General features: G+C 37.7%; 1 protein-coding gene across 18 annotated transcripts in view; it reads right to left on the bottom strand.

The window, feature by feature from the left end:
* ABI2 (abl interactor 2) overlaps window positions 1-15,061 on the bottom strand; it is a 64,971-nt gene that overhangs the window by 15,406 nt on the left and 34,504 nt on the right. For 4 of the 18 annotated variants that reach the window (XM_063162302.1, XM_063162311.1, XM_063162296.1 and 1 more), the window contains 4 exons: window positions 4,881-4,978; window positions 4,000-4,146; window positions 2,872-2,996; window positions 1,780-1,965 (listed from right to left, as the gene is read on the bottom strand). In XM_063162302.1, coding sequence (XP_063018372.1) covers window positions 1,780-1,965; window positions 2,872-2,996; window positions 4,000-4,146; window positions 4,881-4,978 — 556 coding nt within the window. Of the gene's footprint in view, window positions 1-1,779; window positions 1,966-2,871; window positions 2,997-3,999; window positions 4,147-4,880; window positions 4,979-11,885; window positions 11,904-15,061 lie in introns of all 18 variants that reach the window. The other 14 variants (XM_063162303.1, XM_063162306.1, XM_063162312.1 and 11 more) reach the window with 6 other exon arrangements.

The following is a 15,061-nucleotide window of genomic DNA, read 5'->3' as shown; positions in this document are numbered from 1 at the left end:
ATTTTATACTGCATACAACAGTGAGCTGGATTTGTTATTCCTATATGCAGTATTACACCCCACAAACTATTCTGCCTCTACCATTTGTCCTAGAAGCAAATTTGAGAGTTTGCAAGAAAACAAGGGAAGAAGGGATGGTCACTGTGGTTGAGAAGTAAACAGCGAAACAGAACAAAAGAAGGTACAAATTTTTAAACACTTGTGCTGTTCTTCATTATATTTTGCTTGCTTTACACAACTTCTTACTAGGTCAGTAAATAAATATACAAGTTGCTTGCTCTGTTACTTGCTTGTAAGAGCAAATGCATGAACTACAGTGTCACACTCCCTCTGCTTTGTACCAATAATGTGGTGTACCATATTAAAAATGCACTTTTTACAGCTAAGAAAGAATCCATTCTATAAAGGCTTTTTCTCATTTTTCTTGATGTGTCTTTTCAATGTGTGTGTCTCTCTGTCTCTCTCTGTTACTTAATGTACTTGCAGAAATTGGTGGTGATTGGAGAGAAGAGAGGGGAGAGGGCTAAGAGGTTTTTAAGGACCAAAAGCTATGACTTCATAAGTGGTGACCTGTCACTCTTAAAATACTTTATTTCAGACAAACCTCACTAATAAAACAGGGAAACAAAAGATCTTAGAAATAGTAACTAAGGTGAAATTTCTCTTATGAAATTCTGAATTTGCAGTCATTAAAATATTAATCTTTGCTTGATTTTGACTTGTTAAAAATATAGGAGCAACATGGCTTAAGAATTGGGATACTAACAGTGCATCAAAATGGAAAATTGATTTGGGCTCCATATGTCACAGCTCATCTTCATGAAAGTAGTTTAGACATCATGATCATCTCAGATCAAAATTCATCACCCTTTAGAAACTTCTGGTCACAGTTAAGGATTCTAGTGGAAATATCTTGTAACTTTATATGAGCACCAGCCCTTTAAACTACATGCAATTTCAAGAGTGCTTCTGGAAGCTGGTACAATTTTTACCAAGAGATGACCACTAATAAACCCACAAACTAACTCCCTCCCCTGTAAGCAGCCTCCACCATAATGTAAAGCAGCAAAGCATGCAGGCAGCTACACATGAATTTGGCTGTCTGAAGGAGATCTTCACACTGCAATCTCCTCATCAAAAGGTGATACAAGACAGTATTATGGTTGGTAAGTGCTACACTCTGCAACTTCAGCACATGAGAAAATGAAAAATGTAGCACTAAAAAAGGAAGTTGCAACATACACCTTAAGTACCACATTTGAAAACAAAATGCTTTAGTAGTAGTCTGTATAATAAAAATTTGTATTTTACTAATGCTGGACACAGAAACCCTGCCTTTTTCATCAGTTCATTAAAGGGAGACTTGTCATTTGACAACATTGAAGAAACCAGTTACATAAATTACACTTTGCTAGATGCACTTTTTAAAAATTGCATTTATGAAAGAGAATAATAAGACCCAGAACTATCAGTACTGGTTCCTGCCAAACATAATTCTTCTATGAGGTTCTCAGAATCCAAACAGAAATAAAATTATGATTTAGTGAATTACATAAATGTAAAAATAATAAAATTATAAAATTATTGCTGTTAAAAAAATCAGAACACCTTGAACTGTCCACTGTAACCATGACCTTATAGCTGAGTATTAGCAGATATTTTCTAGTTATAATTGAACTTTTTTATATTATGAATCACTGCTGCTGAAGTAACTTTGCAAAGCCTTGGAACACGATCACATCTGGGTTCATCTGCCCAGCAGCTGGAGCAGACACTCACCTGCAGAGGGTGTGGAAGAAACAGCAGGGGGAGTTGGAGAGGTGAAGCCATCAGCAAGGGGCTGAGCTCCTGCAGCAGCAGCAGCAGCATCTGGGGCAGCGGAGGAAGGGGCAGGAGGAGCAGGAGGAGTGGGGGCAGGAGCAGAGGTAGCAGGAAGGGGAGAAGTGCCAGCTGAGCCAGCAGGGGCTGAGTGAAGAGAGGAGGAAGAGGTGGAGTTAATAAGGAGGTATGTTAGCAAGGATTAGAGAAAGCCTCTGACTATTCATTGTTAGCTATTTATTAGCTGCACAGTATTTCAGAATGCAGCAGATGAGAAAACAATGGAGCTGTTAAAGAAAGGCTCATTCCTGTGTAGATGGTAAATGAGGGTCAAGCAAAAAGACTTCTTTCCAGGTCTGAAGGGAACACAACCCAAAACTTTTCAGTGAAAAGTATTACTTTTGAAAGATGTCTTTGCATTGTGTTATTTATGCTCCAATCTCTAGCATGGCTGTCTTTAGCCATAAATCAGAATATAAAGAGGAAACAAAAAAATTTCCAGCTCTTTGTTTCAGAAGCATCATGTACTTCTCTGCAAGACAACTACAGGCTCCTCTTCACTGAAAAGGCTGAGCAAAGGAAAAAGAAGTACTAATAACACCTCCTGCTTCTGGAAAGTCTGGGGCCATTGCATTGAGCAAGTATCTCTTTGTGACAATTCAGGCTTGCACTGATGTACTCAATATTTACTCTGTGCCTGCCTCTCATTCAATCTAATTTTCTAAAAACATGCTTCTATGTGTCTGTATAAACAGCCAATGAAAAAACATTTATTTGCTTAAAAGGACAAGGGAGAAGTGTCCCTCAGCCCACTAAAAAAGGTGTTGTGTCCTACCTTGTCACATGCAGGCAGCCAGGCAAAAAATTCTGATAAACAAATTAATACATAAAAGGAACATTACAGCACATCAGACACTCTCAGAGAAGACACTACTTGATTCAAACTCATATTATCAATAGCAATGAACTCTGGGCTTCCCTTCAAGTTTAGGAAACTGCAAATGCTCAAGGTAAACAATGAGGCAGAAAGAGGAACGAGAAGTTTCCATTTACCTGGATAGACACTAGGAGGAGATGGTGTGGGAACAGCAATGGGAACACCTACACTTCCACTCCCACTGTTCTCTCGACTGCTGCTCCGACTGCTTGGGTGGCTTCCCCCACTGCTGCCACTGCTGCTGTAAGAAGCCAAAGGAACCAAGGAATGAATATGGTGCTGCTCTTGCTGAAACATAAGATCCCTCACAGAGTATCTTACCAAATCAGGGAACAGGGAACAAGAGAAAAGCAACAAGGATAATATAAATCTCTACAAAGCTGGGCATTCCTGTAACTCTCCACTTTGGCTACAGCACAAGAGGGATTTTTTTCAGTAAGTTAGCCTTAGTGAACTTGGCCAAAAATGAACCACTTCCAGAAACTTGTTCAAAGCACATCATGCCAGGATTGTTAAGCCCCTACAGAGGAATTAAAGACCTTTTTCCTATAACTTTAAAACTTATGAGTGCTTAGACTGTGATTCATATGCTTTCATATGAGACTACTAAAGCCTAAAGGTTGTAAGATAGTAAAATTCAGATTTCTTATCTTTTTAAGTCAACTTGTTTAACCATGCTCAAGAACTTATAATGTTTAAAAAGTAAATATTTCAAGGAAAGTATTTAGCTCTAATCACATCATGAAACTAATTATCCTAGAAAAAACCTAGTCTTCTGCAGAGCCCCTGGTAATGCAGTTTAGCTTTATTCTATGTTTGAAGTTATCAATATCCCCAAAACACTATGCCAATATCCCCAAAACACTATTTCAGCTATTCAATCTATGAACATCAAAGACTGTTCCCAAATGTCAAGTATAAGCATCTAAGCAGCCCTTCAACGTGTAGAGGGCAAGCTGTGTACAAAGTCTTCCGCCTGTTTAGTAATCATTTAGTAAAGTAGCATCATGATCTACCTCCTTGAAGGACTTCACAATCTTAGCGATTCATTAAGTACTAAAACGGAGGTGAACAGGGGATTAAGTGAATAATCGTAACACGATTCTCTGTTCCAGTTTGATTAGCGCCCATTCTCATCACGCCACGGAGGCTGCCGGTGCACAGGGTGAACGAGGGAGGCGCAGGTGGGTTCGCGGCCGGGCACAGCAGCTGTGCCCCCGAGCAGGAAGGGGCCGGGCCGGTACCTGTAGGTGCGGTTGCGCTGGTTGACCGAGGCCGTTCTGACGGGGCTCTGCTGGGCCGGGGCCATGGTGCGCGTCGGGCTCGGCACGTAATCGTTGGGCACCACCGGGGGCCGCACCGGCTCCAGCGTGCGGTACGGGGAGTGCCGCCTGCACGGCACAAGCACAGCCACAAGCCCGTTAGGGGAACACACACGACACACACTTCTCACTCCGAAACACAGCTACACACTGATCGGGAACGTGAGCTTAAAAATGGGCCTCATCTAGAACTTTGCAGGACTTATTTTGCAATTAAGGATGTTCTTCGGGTACTTCAGTCTTCCTATCAGTAAACTCTGTGTTCCACATCCCATTCTTGTTTTGAAGGTAAGCCATTTTCTTGCATTAAAATAAAGCAGCACCGTGTTCTGTATGTATATACATTAAAACACACCAGCAAACAGCATTCATTATATATTATATATTCATTATAACACATCAGGTTATAAACTTCAGGTTTATAAAATCAGGTTCATAAACTTAGCACGAAATTACTTTCATCAAGCACAACACAAATAACGAGCAGTGCCATGCACTCATTTTCAGTTGTTTAGCACCACCTGTGAAAACCACAGCTAAGGACATTTTACTCTACAGTATGTAATTTTAAGTGTTCTGCACTGAGAAGAAGGCTCCTGTTGGGAAAGGCTGATGATGCCCACTATCTTCTGGCAGCAGCACACTAACATACAAAGACGTGAGCAGTAAGAGAGGATGCAGATATAACACCTCTTGACCTTTGTGAACGCTTAAAATAAAACCATGAAATCTCTCCCACTACAGAAAAAGAAAGAATCTTCCCTCTTTTCCCTTCTGTTCACCCACTCAGTAACTGCACTTACCCAATAGTTCCTTTTCCTGACATGGGTGGACTTGGTGGCTTCTGGGTGGGTGGTGTTGTGCGAGGCAGCCCACCCATCTTCATGTTCTGGGTGCTGACCTGCATGAAAGAATGGGGACAAAAACGGCCTTCACTGAGCTCAGGGTCGAGGGGAGAGACACGGAGATGCCTTTAGCAATTAACTCTAAGGAAGGGAAGGTTTCAACAAACAAAAAAACTTGAGAGGCCATGCGTTTTATATGCAATTTCCACTCTGCTAGAAGTCAAGAGTTGTGCTCAAAGGACTCTTTATTACATAGTTTTTAGAAATTGTACAAAAAAGTGAATTTGCCTTCAGGCTATCACATAAAGGTTAACTCTCTGAGAATACAGACACTGCACCTGAACTTGGCTGAACCTCCCAGTCATCTTTTGAGAAAAAGGCAGTTATTTCACATGGCACTACTGAATAGTAAATTTGCACAAATATTTTTGAATACTGTTTAAAAATACTAAGGCTTATCTAATAGGCCACAATCTCATGCGATTTATACAGATACGGAGAAGTCAAAGTAATCTATAAATATCATCCATTAATGTTTTAATGTATTCACAGATTATAAGAACTTTTAAAGATATTTACTTTAAATATTAGTTACATACATATAAACATACAGAGAAAGCTATTTTGAGAAAAATACAAAGGTGTATTTTTCCCCCCCATTAAATCTGTAGCAATTTAATCTCAGAGTTTATAAATAAATGCATAGGGAGAAAAATATTTAGCAGTGATGTGATATAACTGCGGTTGTCCACTTCCCCTCTGTCAGGTTAAAATACTAATGAAGTAAATTTTAAATTAAATAATTTACTCTAACTTCTTTCAAAAACTCATTTGCATTCCTGACTGATTGATTAATCTAGGAACTGTAAACAATTGTTAGCAATGTGCATTTTGCTTCCCTGTATTCTGCCAGCCAAGCAAAATCCCCTCAATGCACACATCCTTACAGGAATCAGTACACGGTCTGCTTACAAAACAGCTCAGATTTACGACTGCCTGAGCCATTGCTTAGGCACAGAGATACTCAGCAAACCTAAACAAGTGTGCTTACATCCCTCTCTCTGCTCTTCCTGTCATCTCACAGCATTTCTTCTTTCTAAAATGTGAGTCCTGGCTACTGCCCCATCTCCCACAGAAAAATGAAACTGTGATCAAGGCACTCAAGAGTGTTTGCAAGCATCACTGAAGGCAGATTACTCCTTCAAAACTGGACTCTAACAACTCACTTAAAACCTTGGCAACGTTTAGATTTGTGAATTGATAAATACTGACAACAGAGTAAAGAGTAATACGTTCGTTCAGTATTCTAATCCACTGAAACTTGATTCCCTGTCTCTAAATAATCCCAGTGCTACCACATTTTCAATCTGCAGGGAGGAAAAGAAAACCCAAGTGTTGGAAGAGGCATTTTGTCAGATTCAAAAATAGATATTTGGATTTAGTTGTGCAAGAGTACTCTGTAATGTCAATTTAAGACAAAATTATGTTGCACAGCATTATAAAGTCCTTTAAGCCAACTCTAAGCAACAAGAAATCTAAAGTTAATTCAAGTGAGGGATGAGGTAAGCACTGAACTACAACTACTTAAAGGGAAAAGGGAAAGTGTAAAATGAAATTTATTTTATTCTATACACGGAACATTTAAGAAATAGAAAAATCTGAATTTTTTTTTAAAGTTGCAGCACCCCCTGTATTTCCTCTTTCATTAAACATGCCTGTTTCACCCACCTACCTATTTGAGTTTTCAAAAAAAAAAAAAAAAAAAAAAAAAAACAAACCCACAAACAAACAAAATCCACTTTAATTAAATGCTCACTGAATTGTCACTTGCTGTATTTCAAAGAGCCCACTCAGCCTCTGCTTTTGGATGTCTTTAGATGACAGACCAATCTGTGTGCCCCTGAATACTCCATTTAGGAGATTTAACTGGCTACACTATTGTTTCTGACGAGCTGATGTAACCGCTGGCTATCACTTTACAGTTAATATAAAATTACATATATTTCATACAAATACTGTTATTTACAATGTTTATATACAATGATTGCAAGAACAAAAATGAACTTCTAGGCATTCCAGGGCTATGGCTACATGAAAAGACAGGATGGCTGAGGCAGAGGATGCTGGAACATCACACTGGGTGCAGCCAGAAGTGGAGCTAACACTCGCCTTGCCACACAGAGCTCCAGTCCTTGATATTTCCATTAACACTGCAAATACACATCCTTGAAAAGGATGGGACAAAAGCTTTAGAAAATGTGGCCAAACAAAAAATGACCCGTTTTTAGCCTTAGTAAAAAGAAACCATCCTTAAAAAAACCCAACCTAAAAGATAAGGAGATTTCCTGACAGTAGGTTTAGTTTAAGGGTATTGGAAATTACTTTTGAACATTGAAATTGAACTGTTCAGACAGCAAGTAATTAGAATTTACAAGGTTGTCTTCAAATCTGACAGGACTGGTGACTTTAAGATCAGCTACTCTAAGTTAAACAACCCTGTGCAACTTCCCCTTTGACTTAATGCCAAATAATCACAGAAGAGAAATTAAAAAGATACAGTTACTTCAACACTTCTGATCAAAATGGACAGATCCTTGGAAATAAAAGCATGCAAGATGCTAAAAAAAATCTAAAACTGCACCAACTGCAACTGAGATTAAAGCACTGCAATATATACAGCTGTCTCCTTCCATAATAATTTCTACTGGGGGGAGGGAAGGCCATTAATGCCCCCTCACTTCCAAACTTTATTGTATTGCCTTTTCTATTTTGCACATATGGTTGTAAATACAGTTTCCATACACAAATTCTCACCCACACACATCCCTCTTACAAACATGTAAAATATGAAGCAACAACCAGAACTCAAGGTCATATTTGCATTTGCTGTCAAGTTTAAAAAATTGTTTTTCTGGAGTAAGCTGGTACTTGCCAGAACTTGCACTGTTTCAGATATCATTTCCCCTGGTCCTGCACAGCTGGAACTACCCAGATGCAGCTGATTTAATGAGAGGGTGAAAGCAGAGGAATGTATCTGTCTGATAGTGGTGTGTTTCTGCCCCACAGGCTGGGGCTGATTTCTAGTTTAAGTCTTGGAAATCAATTTAAGAAAATGCATAGCAAAAGAGAGCCTGCAACCAGAAAGATAAAGGAGTATCTGTCTGTGCCCTTGCTCACAACTGCACAGTTAACCATCCAACCACTGTGTTTAGAACAGGAAAAAAAAAATAAGAGAGGCAGTAATGAATTGGGCACAAAGCTCAGGATAAAACCATAGATGACTGATGTAAAGCAGGAAGAAAACCCTGTAAACAGACAATAGTGCCTAATGCATGCAGGGATTTTTCAAATAATTCTTTTTCCTCTCTCTCTGAAAAAAAAAAACCCAACAAAATTACCAACAGAAGTTGTGGAACACCAAGAGATCTTGGTTGTTTTTATTAAACTGGATACCTTGCAGAAGCTTTTTATAGCTGAATTAACAAGCACATGCACCACAGAAAAATATCTTCTACCAAAGCTGTAACTTTGTCAGCATTGGAGCTGGAATTGGAAGTTTTGCTGAGAAAGAAACTACACAAACTACCCAAAAAGCAGATCCTTGATGAGTAAGACACCCTAGAAAATGCTCTGGGATCCAGCCCCACAGTAACAGCTATACAATGAACTGTAAAAATGGATCCCTATGGACCATTCTGTTTCACAAGGGTGCAATAGTACTTCATCCAGTATTTTCTATTACTGAGCTACAGTTTTAGAAAGGCACCATCTGATGACTTCAAGACACAATATGGCACCGACTACAGCACTCAGAAAAGCTACCCTCTGAAGTTTAATTTTTTAAATAATTAAGACTTAATTGGCCAATTTCTATTTCTGGCATATAGTTCTTCATAGATTGCAATGATCAAAACACCATCTTATGGTGCTACATATGACTGAGTTTCTTTCATACTTACATTTTTATCAGCATTTAACATACTGAATTTCTTTAGCACTCCACTGTATAAAGAATTTGTTCTGAAATAAATAAATCAGCTAAAGCTGATAAATTATGCTGTCCATTCAGTTTAATTATTGGGAAATTTTTCACAAGCAAAAACAACAAAAAACGAAACAGGAAGTACAGAAATTTATAGCTGGTGAGATATGGAAGCTGGTCAAGAGACTGCAAAACTATTTGCATTGATGTCCTGTATCTATACAGATGTGAGACACTTACCTGCAAGAAAGCAAGCAAGCTGGGCTTTTTGGGGGGTTGGTTTCTTTTTGGTTGGTTGGTTGTTTTCCCCCCCAAATTCCTGAATACCAGCTATTCAACACAATCAAACCTCAGGAGGAGCTACTTCTAAAGCTGGACAAAGTCACAAACTTTTAAGTGGTGCTTTAAATTCAAACTGCATTTTCTAGAACTTTCAGGATGTCAAAAGAAGAATTTTTTGCCCAAAACCTAGTAGGAAAAAGTGTCCCATCAGTGATGTTTCACGGACTATTCAGAACCTTCAGGCAATTTCCTCAACCTTCTTGAGCAATTTGGTATCCAATTATGGGAAAAAATACCCCAAGCCTGAATGAAAACTCCCTTCCATGCCTTGCTTCATCTTGTTAACGCTGCAGAGATGATGAATAGATTTTTGGCCCATCATCTGCCACCTCAAAGTAAATTTATTTTCAGGCTGTGCTCAGCCACTCAAATACTTACTGTGCATGTCTAATCAAACCATTTGCTTGTCAGCTCATTAACCAGTTTATAGGGAAGTGAAATGTATAAATTTCAGCCCTGTTTTGGCAAATGACCACAAGTAGAAGCTTTGAGCAAGTGAGCTTACTTGTTGTTACCACATCCACCCATGCAAAGTAATTGAAGAACCAAGTCTGGTGAATACAAAAAGGCTTAAACAATGTCATTTTCAACTGATTTTCCTCTGCCTTGTAACTGAAATTTTCTTCAAAATCTGTTTAAAACTTAAGTTACTCAGACACAAATCCAATGCTACAGTCAGTCAGTTTAAAACTATAGCTGTTAGGTAAGGCTAAGGGTTTTTTGCAATCACAAAAAAGAAATGCAGGCCAAACATTTCATATCCAATCACTTTTAAGTGAAGTAAAATAACCATTCCCACAGAACTGGGGTTACTAACTGCTTTTCAATCTTCTTTCAGCTTGATGCACAGAGACTACAGTGAGACAAAGAATAATTCAGGTCTCCTGAGAGATGATGCACAGCTTTTTGCCTTTTTTTGTTTTCTCTTTTAAACTCTCATGTTTTGCCAATGAGAAGCTGACTGACATGTTTGATTCCTCAAATCAAATTTATGACTGGGTTCACTTTAGTAAATAAAGAAATGGTGTTATAACAAAAAATGTTTTCATTCCAAACCTATAAACAGAAAAAAATATTTACTCTGAAAAGCTGTACAAAACTCTTATTGCCACTGCAGATAATGCACAGATATGTCAGTTCACGTACAATCTATAATTACACAATGTTCAAACTTTTCTTAGGATCATCATTACTTGTTGTAAACTGCAACTGCAGAGAGCAACAAAGAAAACTGAGTTTGAAAATTGGTTTTTAAGAACACTGAGAAAACCATCATCCAATATTAAGTGTGTCCAGAATAAGACATATTCAGCATCAAAAGTACCCATGTTATGTAAACAGGCAGTAAAAAATAGGGAGGAGACATATTTTGCCATTCTCAAATTAAAAGTATGTAAACACTAAGTGAGTTGAAATACAGTACATCTCACACACCTTTGTAAAAATAAATTTCAAATGACACGTGGGAATTCTCTCATAAATTACAAGTTTTCCATTGTTATTAGAGATGCTACATATACTTAAATACCTGACTAAAAGTACCCTCTGTCCTCTTTCACAGGGACATCATGGAGATATCTACAAAAATACTTGGTTTTATAGGCAATGTCAGGAATTTGCAAGATTTTCTTTTAGCTTTTTCCAAGCATAGAAAATACTTTTAAATATTTCACATCAACTTGGAACTTCCTTTAATTAATATACTCATTCTACATATTGGCATTCTATGCTCTAAAATACACTTCCCTCATTACAATGATGGCATCTGCTACTAAAACTCTTCCAGTCCCTCTTCCCCCAAACCAGCTGCATTTCAGGAGGAGGAGGATATCATCATATTCAATAAAGGCTATAACCTATCTACTCATTAATGTACTATGAACTCCACCATAATATCATGTAATCTGATTTAACTACTTGTCTAATTGATTTGATGCTTTTTATTGCTGCTTCTGCAGCCACTAAGACTACTAACATTTAAAGACTTTGACATACTTCAGCCTGAGTTCTTTGATGCACTATTCATTTAATATTCAACTAAATAAATCACCTATCTTGCTGTTTAACAGTTATTACATATTTTACAAAATTATTACATTTCTGGAAGTTTCTATAGATGAGTACCTCTGAGTATCAGTTTCTGAAAAAAAATAAGAATACTGCAACTTTAAAAAATAATATACAGATTTGAATTTGTTACACACCTTTGGAGCCCATTATCTGAGCAATCTCACACTGAAACATGAATCCCAATCAAACTGGAGCTTACACCGTATATAGGATAAAAAGAATATTACACAGGGGGAGGCTCATATTCAGCTGCTATCTAGTCTGTGTATATTTTTGTCTACTCAAGGCTAGCACAACATCCCTCCCTCATAAATGATCTGCTAGATATGCTGAGGGCAGCTAATACTTTACCACAAAGCTTTTAAAATGAACTGTGTTAACTTCCATTCATATACACAGCAATTTCTATCACAAAATGCTTATCCACAATGAGCTACCCAACAGAAGTTCTGTGACACAGAAGGCAGAGCGGGTGTTGTTTTAAATAATCTGTAGCACTGATGTCAATCATCTCCCCGTGTGTAATAATCTCAGAAGAGGAATGGAAATCCAGCCCTGGGGTTTCTTACCTTAAATCTAAGCAACCACTTAATGCATAAATGGAGCAAATAAAAGAGGTAAGGAAAAAAAGCATTGAAAGGTTAGTTGGAACTTCAGGATATGAAGAGAAAGGAAAAAGAAAGAAAAAAGTTAAGCATTCAGCATTAACAAAATAATGTATCAGTAGATCATAGAAAGAGTGGTTAAAGCAGAATGTCATGAAAAAAAGATCTTCAAGCTGAAACTTTTAATATACATTGACCACTTTAAAATTAGCATTCAAATGTTTGTACACTGTTTACTCAAGTTCTTACAGTGCTAACAAAAAGGCAGCTTCTTTCAAAACGTATCATGAGATCTAGATGGATTAACTTCAGAGGTTAATTTATTTGAGCTGTCAAAGCCTTATTTGAGCCTTATCAATGAGTCTGAGCTCATTTAAATTGTTTACATGCATTAGCACATTTACAAGTAGCTGAAATGGAAGCTTCTAACATATTAAGCTAATGCATGTTCTTTTATAGAGAATGCTGTTAGTTAACTTGATGCCATGAGATCTCTATTGAACAAAGATCAAGAGCAAATCATTCAGTCTTGTAAGAAGTACAGTACTCTTTATGGACACTGTATCACATATCCATATTTCCTAAAGTATAAATTAAGACATTAATCAACAGATTAAAATCTTACTTTAAAGCCTATGTGCTAGCTTTTTGACACTAAGTTCTGCATCTTACTGGCACAATATCATTCATCTTTCTCCATAGTAATTTCTTTTAAAATTATTTGTCTTTCTCTTTGAATGATCTGGTTTTAGTTCAATTCATCTAAATGTATCATTAAATTTGTTACACTTTCTGCAGCATTGAACAGCAAATATTCAAATAAATAATTATTTAAATATTTGGATAAATAGTAGAGCATCCAGAGTAACTGATTTGTTCCATCAATTTAGGAGAGACTCTGCTCTACTAAAAAGAAATGTAATCTGCTTTACTAGAAAGATCTCCTGTCTTAAAGTTCTGTGGATCAATTAACCACTATGGTCTCTGCCTTGTCCAGCTATAGTGGAAAACCAGGTGCCCTGCACTGGCACAGAGGTCAGTCACACTGGAAGGTCTGTCTGCAGAGACCTCAGCAGCACTGCCCGATAACTGCAATGCCTAAATACACACCTCTCTGAAGGGAGCACTTGTTTTTTTTCCATTCTCTTGACTAAAGAACTCTTTGGTGGGAACAATAGGTTGGAAGACTTTGTAACTTGGGAAACATTTGAAAAAATTGTAAGCAAGTCTCTTTCACACAAAATATTCTTTAGATTTTTGCAGCATTGCAGCTTCAGGGAGGGAAGATGAGGAGGGACTGCTGGGATGATAGAGAGGCACTTAACTTCTCTCACATCTATTTAGAAAGCATACTATAGAGCAACCCCTCCTGAACGTTGTCTCCACTATGCTTCAAATTTCTGAATGGAAAAAGATGCTTAAGGGCCTGTACCACTTCTCTCTGCACAGCATACTGAATTTCTCAGCCAAGAATCCTCCTTTTTATGCCTGCATTATTCTGTCCAGCTTGCCATCTTTCTCAGGGGTTGCAATGAATGTCTGCTGCAGCAGCATTTTGCCTGGCCTGAAAATACATAATTCCAGGTCCAAGTACTGGAGCAGAAGCCCTTCAGCAGAAAAAGGACAAAGAATGCAGACTGGGGAACCCTGATGCTAACTGGAACTTCAACACTGTTTATGCAACAACTCCTGAACGTTCACTTGAAGGGAAAAGCATCACAGCTCAAACAGTAAAGAGCTATATATACACAAACTTAAAGCTTCCACATACTTCATTTTTTTGTCTCTGTTCTAAAGCCAGAGATCTAATAAACTAGAGTTACTCAAGCAGAACAAAAAGAGGTTCATAAGCACAACTGGCCACCTTTTCCCCCTTCAGCAAGAAAGCTGTTCCTTCTTCTGTCCTAAACACAGGATTAACCTAATTGGAACATATTTACAATTTTAAGGATAGCATGACTTCAAGTTCTCTGATTATTGTTTCACAAGTACACAATATTTCTTCATTTTCTAGACAAACATGGTACATGGTAAATAAAATTAAGGTCTATCACAAGCAAAACAAATGGATGTAAAACACATTCAAGTCATCATCCATTTGATGAACTATGTTCTTTTAGAAGAACATAATTCACGGCATCTTAGTATGACTGCTACATTGAGGTAAGTGGGATACCAATTATAATGATTTAGAGCCAGTGCTAAATAAGATTGTGCTGCAGAGCAATTAAAAACTATTCTTTAATGAGTTCTAAAATGATCTCCCTAAAACAAAAAGTGATGATTAAAATATTAGCAACAGTAATCCTACAGGTTAATATGCTCCATCCATATCCACAAGGAGACCTGCTGACCTGCATAAATTCAAAATTGGTAGCAGATTTTAACACACAACTGGTAATAATTTCCTGGTCAAACCTGTAGTTATTAAAGTTAGATATGTTTTTTTATTTGTCTTTTTAAAAATTTATTCAGAGGTTGATTCTTTGGGTAAGAAATGGGAGGAAGGAGACTTTCCAATTAACAAACAGGATGTTCAAGAGATCTTAAGTAAAATTGCTTGGGAAAGATACTTAAATCAAACGGCTCAAAATTTGAATTTTAAAAGTTAGGTTCAACAAACTATTGCTATTCAAATGGCCATTCAAGCAGACAAAGAAAACAGGACAACAGAGATACCCAGTTACAAGTCAAGCAAAAGAAATTCTGGTGTACTTCGACTGGAAGAAGCATCTTACCTTACTGCTACTTAGCAGGTTTACAGATTTGTTAGTCTGCCGTGTAAAAATGACGTCATTTTGTGCTATTTACCTTGCACTTTCTGGAACTTTAATACTGTCAGTGTTGTCATTTCCGTACTTGTTTTCCTGGCAGCACAAGTTAACAATGAGCTCACACTTGCTAAGACTGTGCTTATATTCAGGATGTGCTTTTAAAAACATATATCTAACCTCACACATGATATTACTGCTGCTGTGTACATTGATCTAACAGCCACAAGTTATCTCAGTCTGACCTCTGCCCTGAAATTCCTTCTTTTTTCCTTATCTTGAAAAGGAGAACTAGCTGGCTTTAAACTTGGCAGTAACACTCCCATCTCAAAACCCCACATGGCACAAAAGTTGCAGAGCACTCCCTTT

Source organism: Melospiza melodia, chromosome 8 (assembly GCF_035770615.1).
Source record: "Melospiza melodia melodia isolate bMelMel2 chromosome 8, bMelMel2.pri, whole genome shotgun sequence".
In the NCBI taxonomy this organism is placed as follows: Eukaryota; Metazoa; Chordata; class Aves; order Passeriformes; family Passerellidae; genus Melospiza; species Melospiza melodia.
This window is presented reverse-complemented; position numbering and strand designations above follow the sequence as displayed.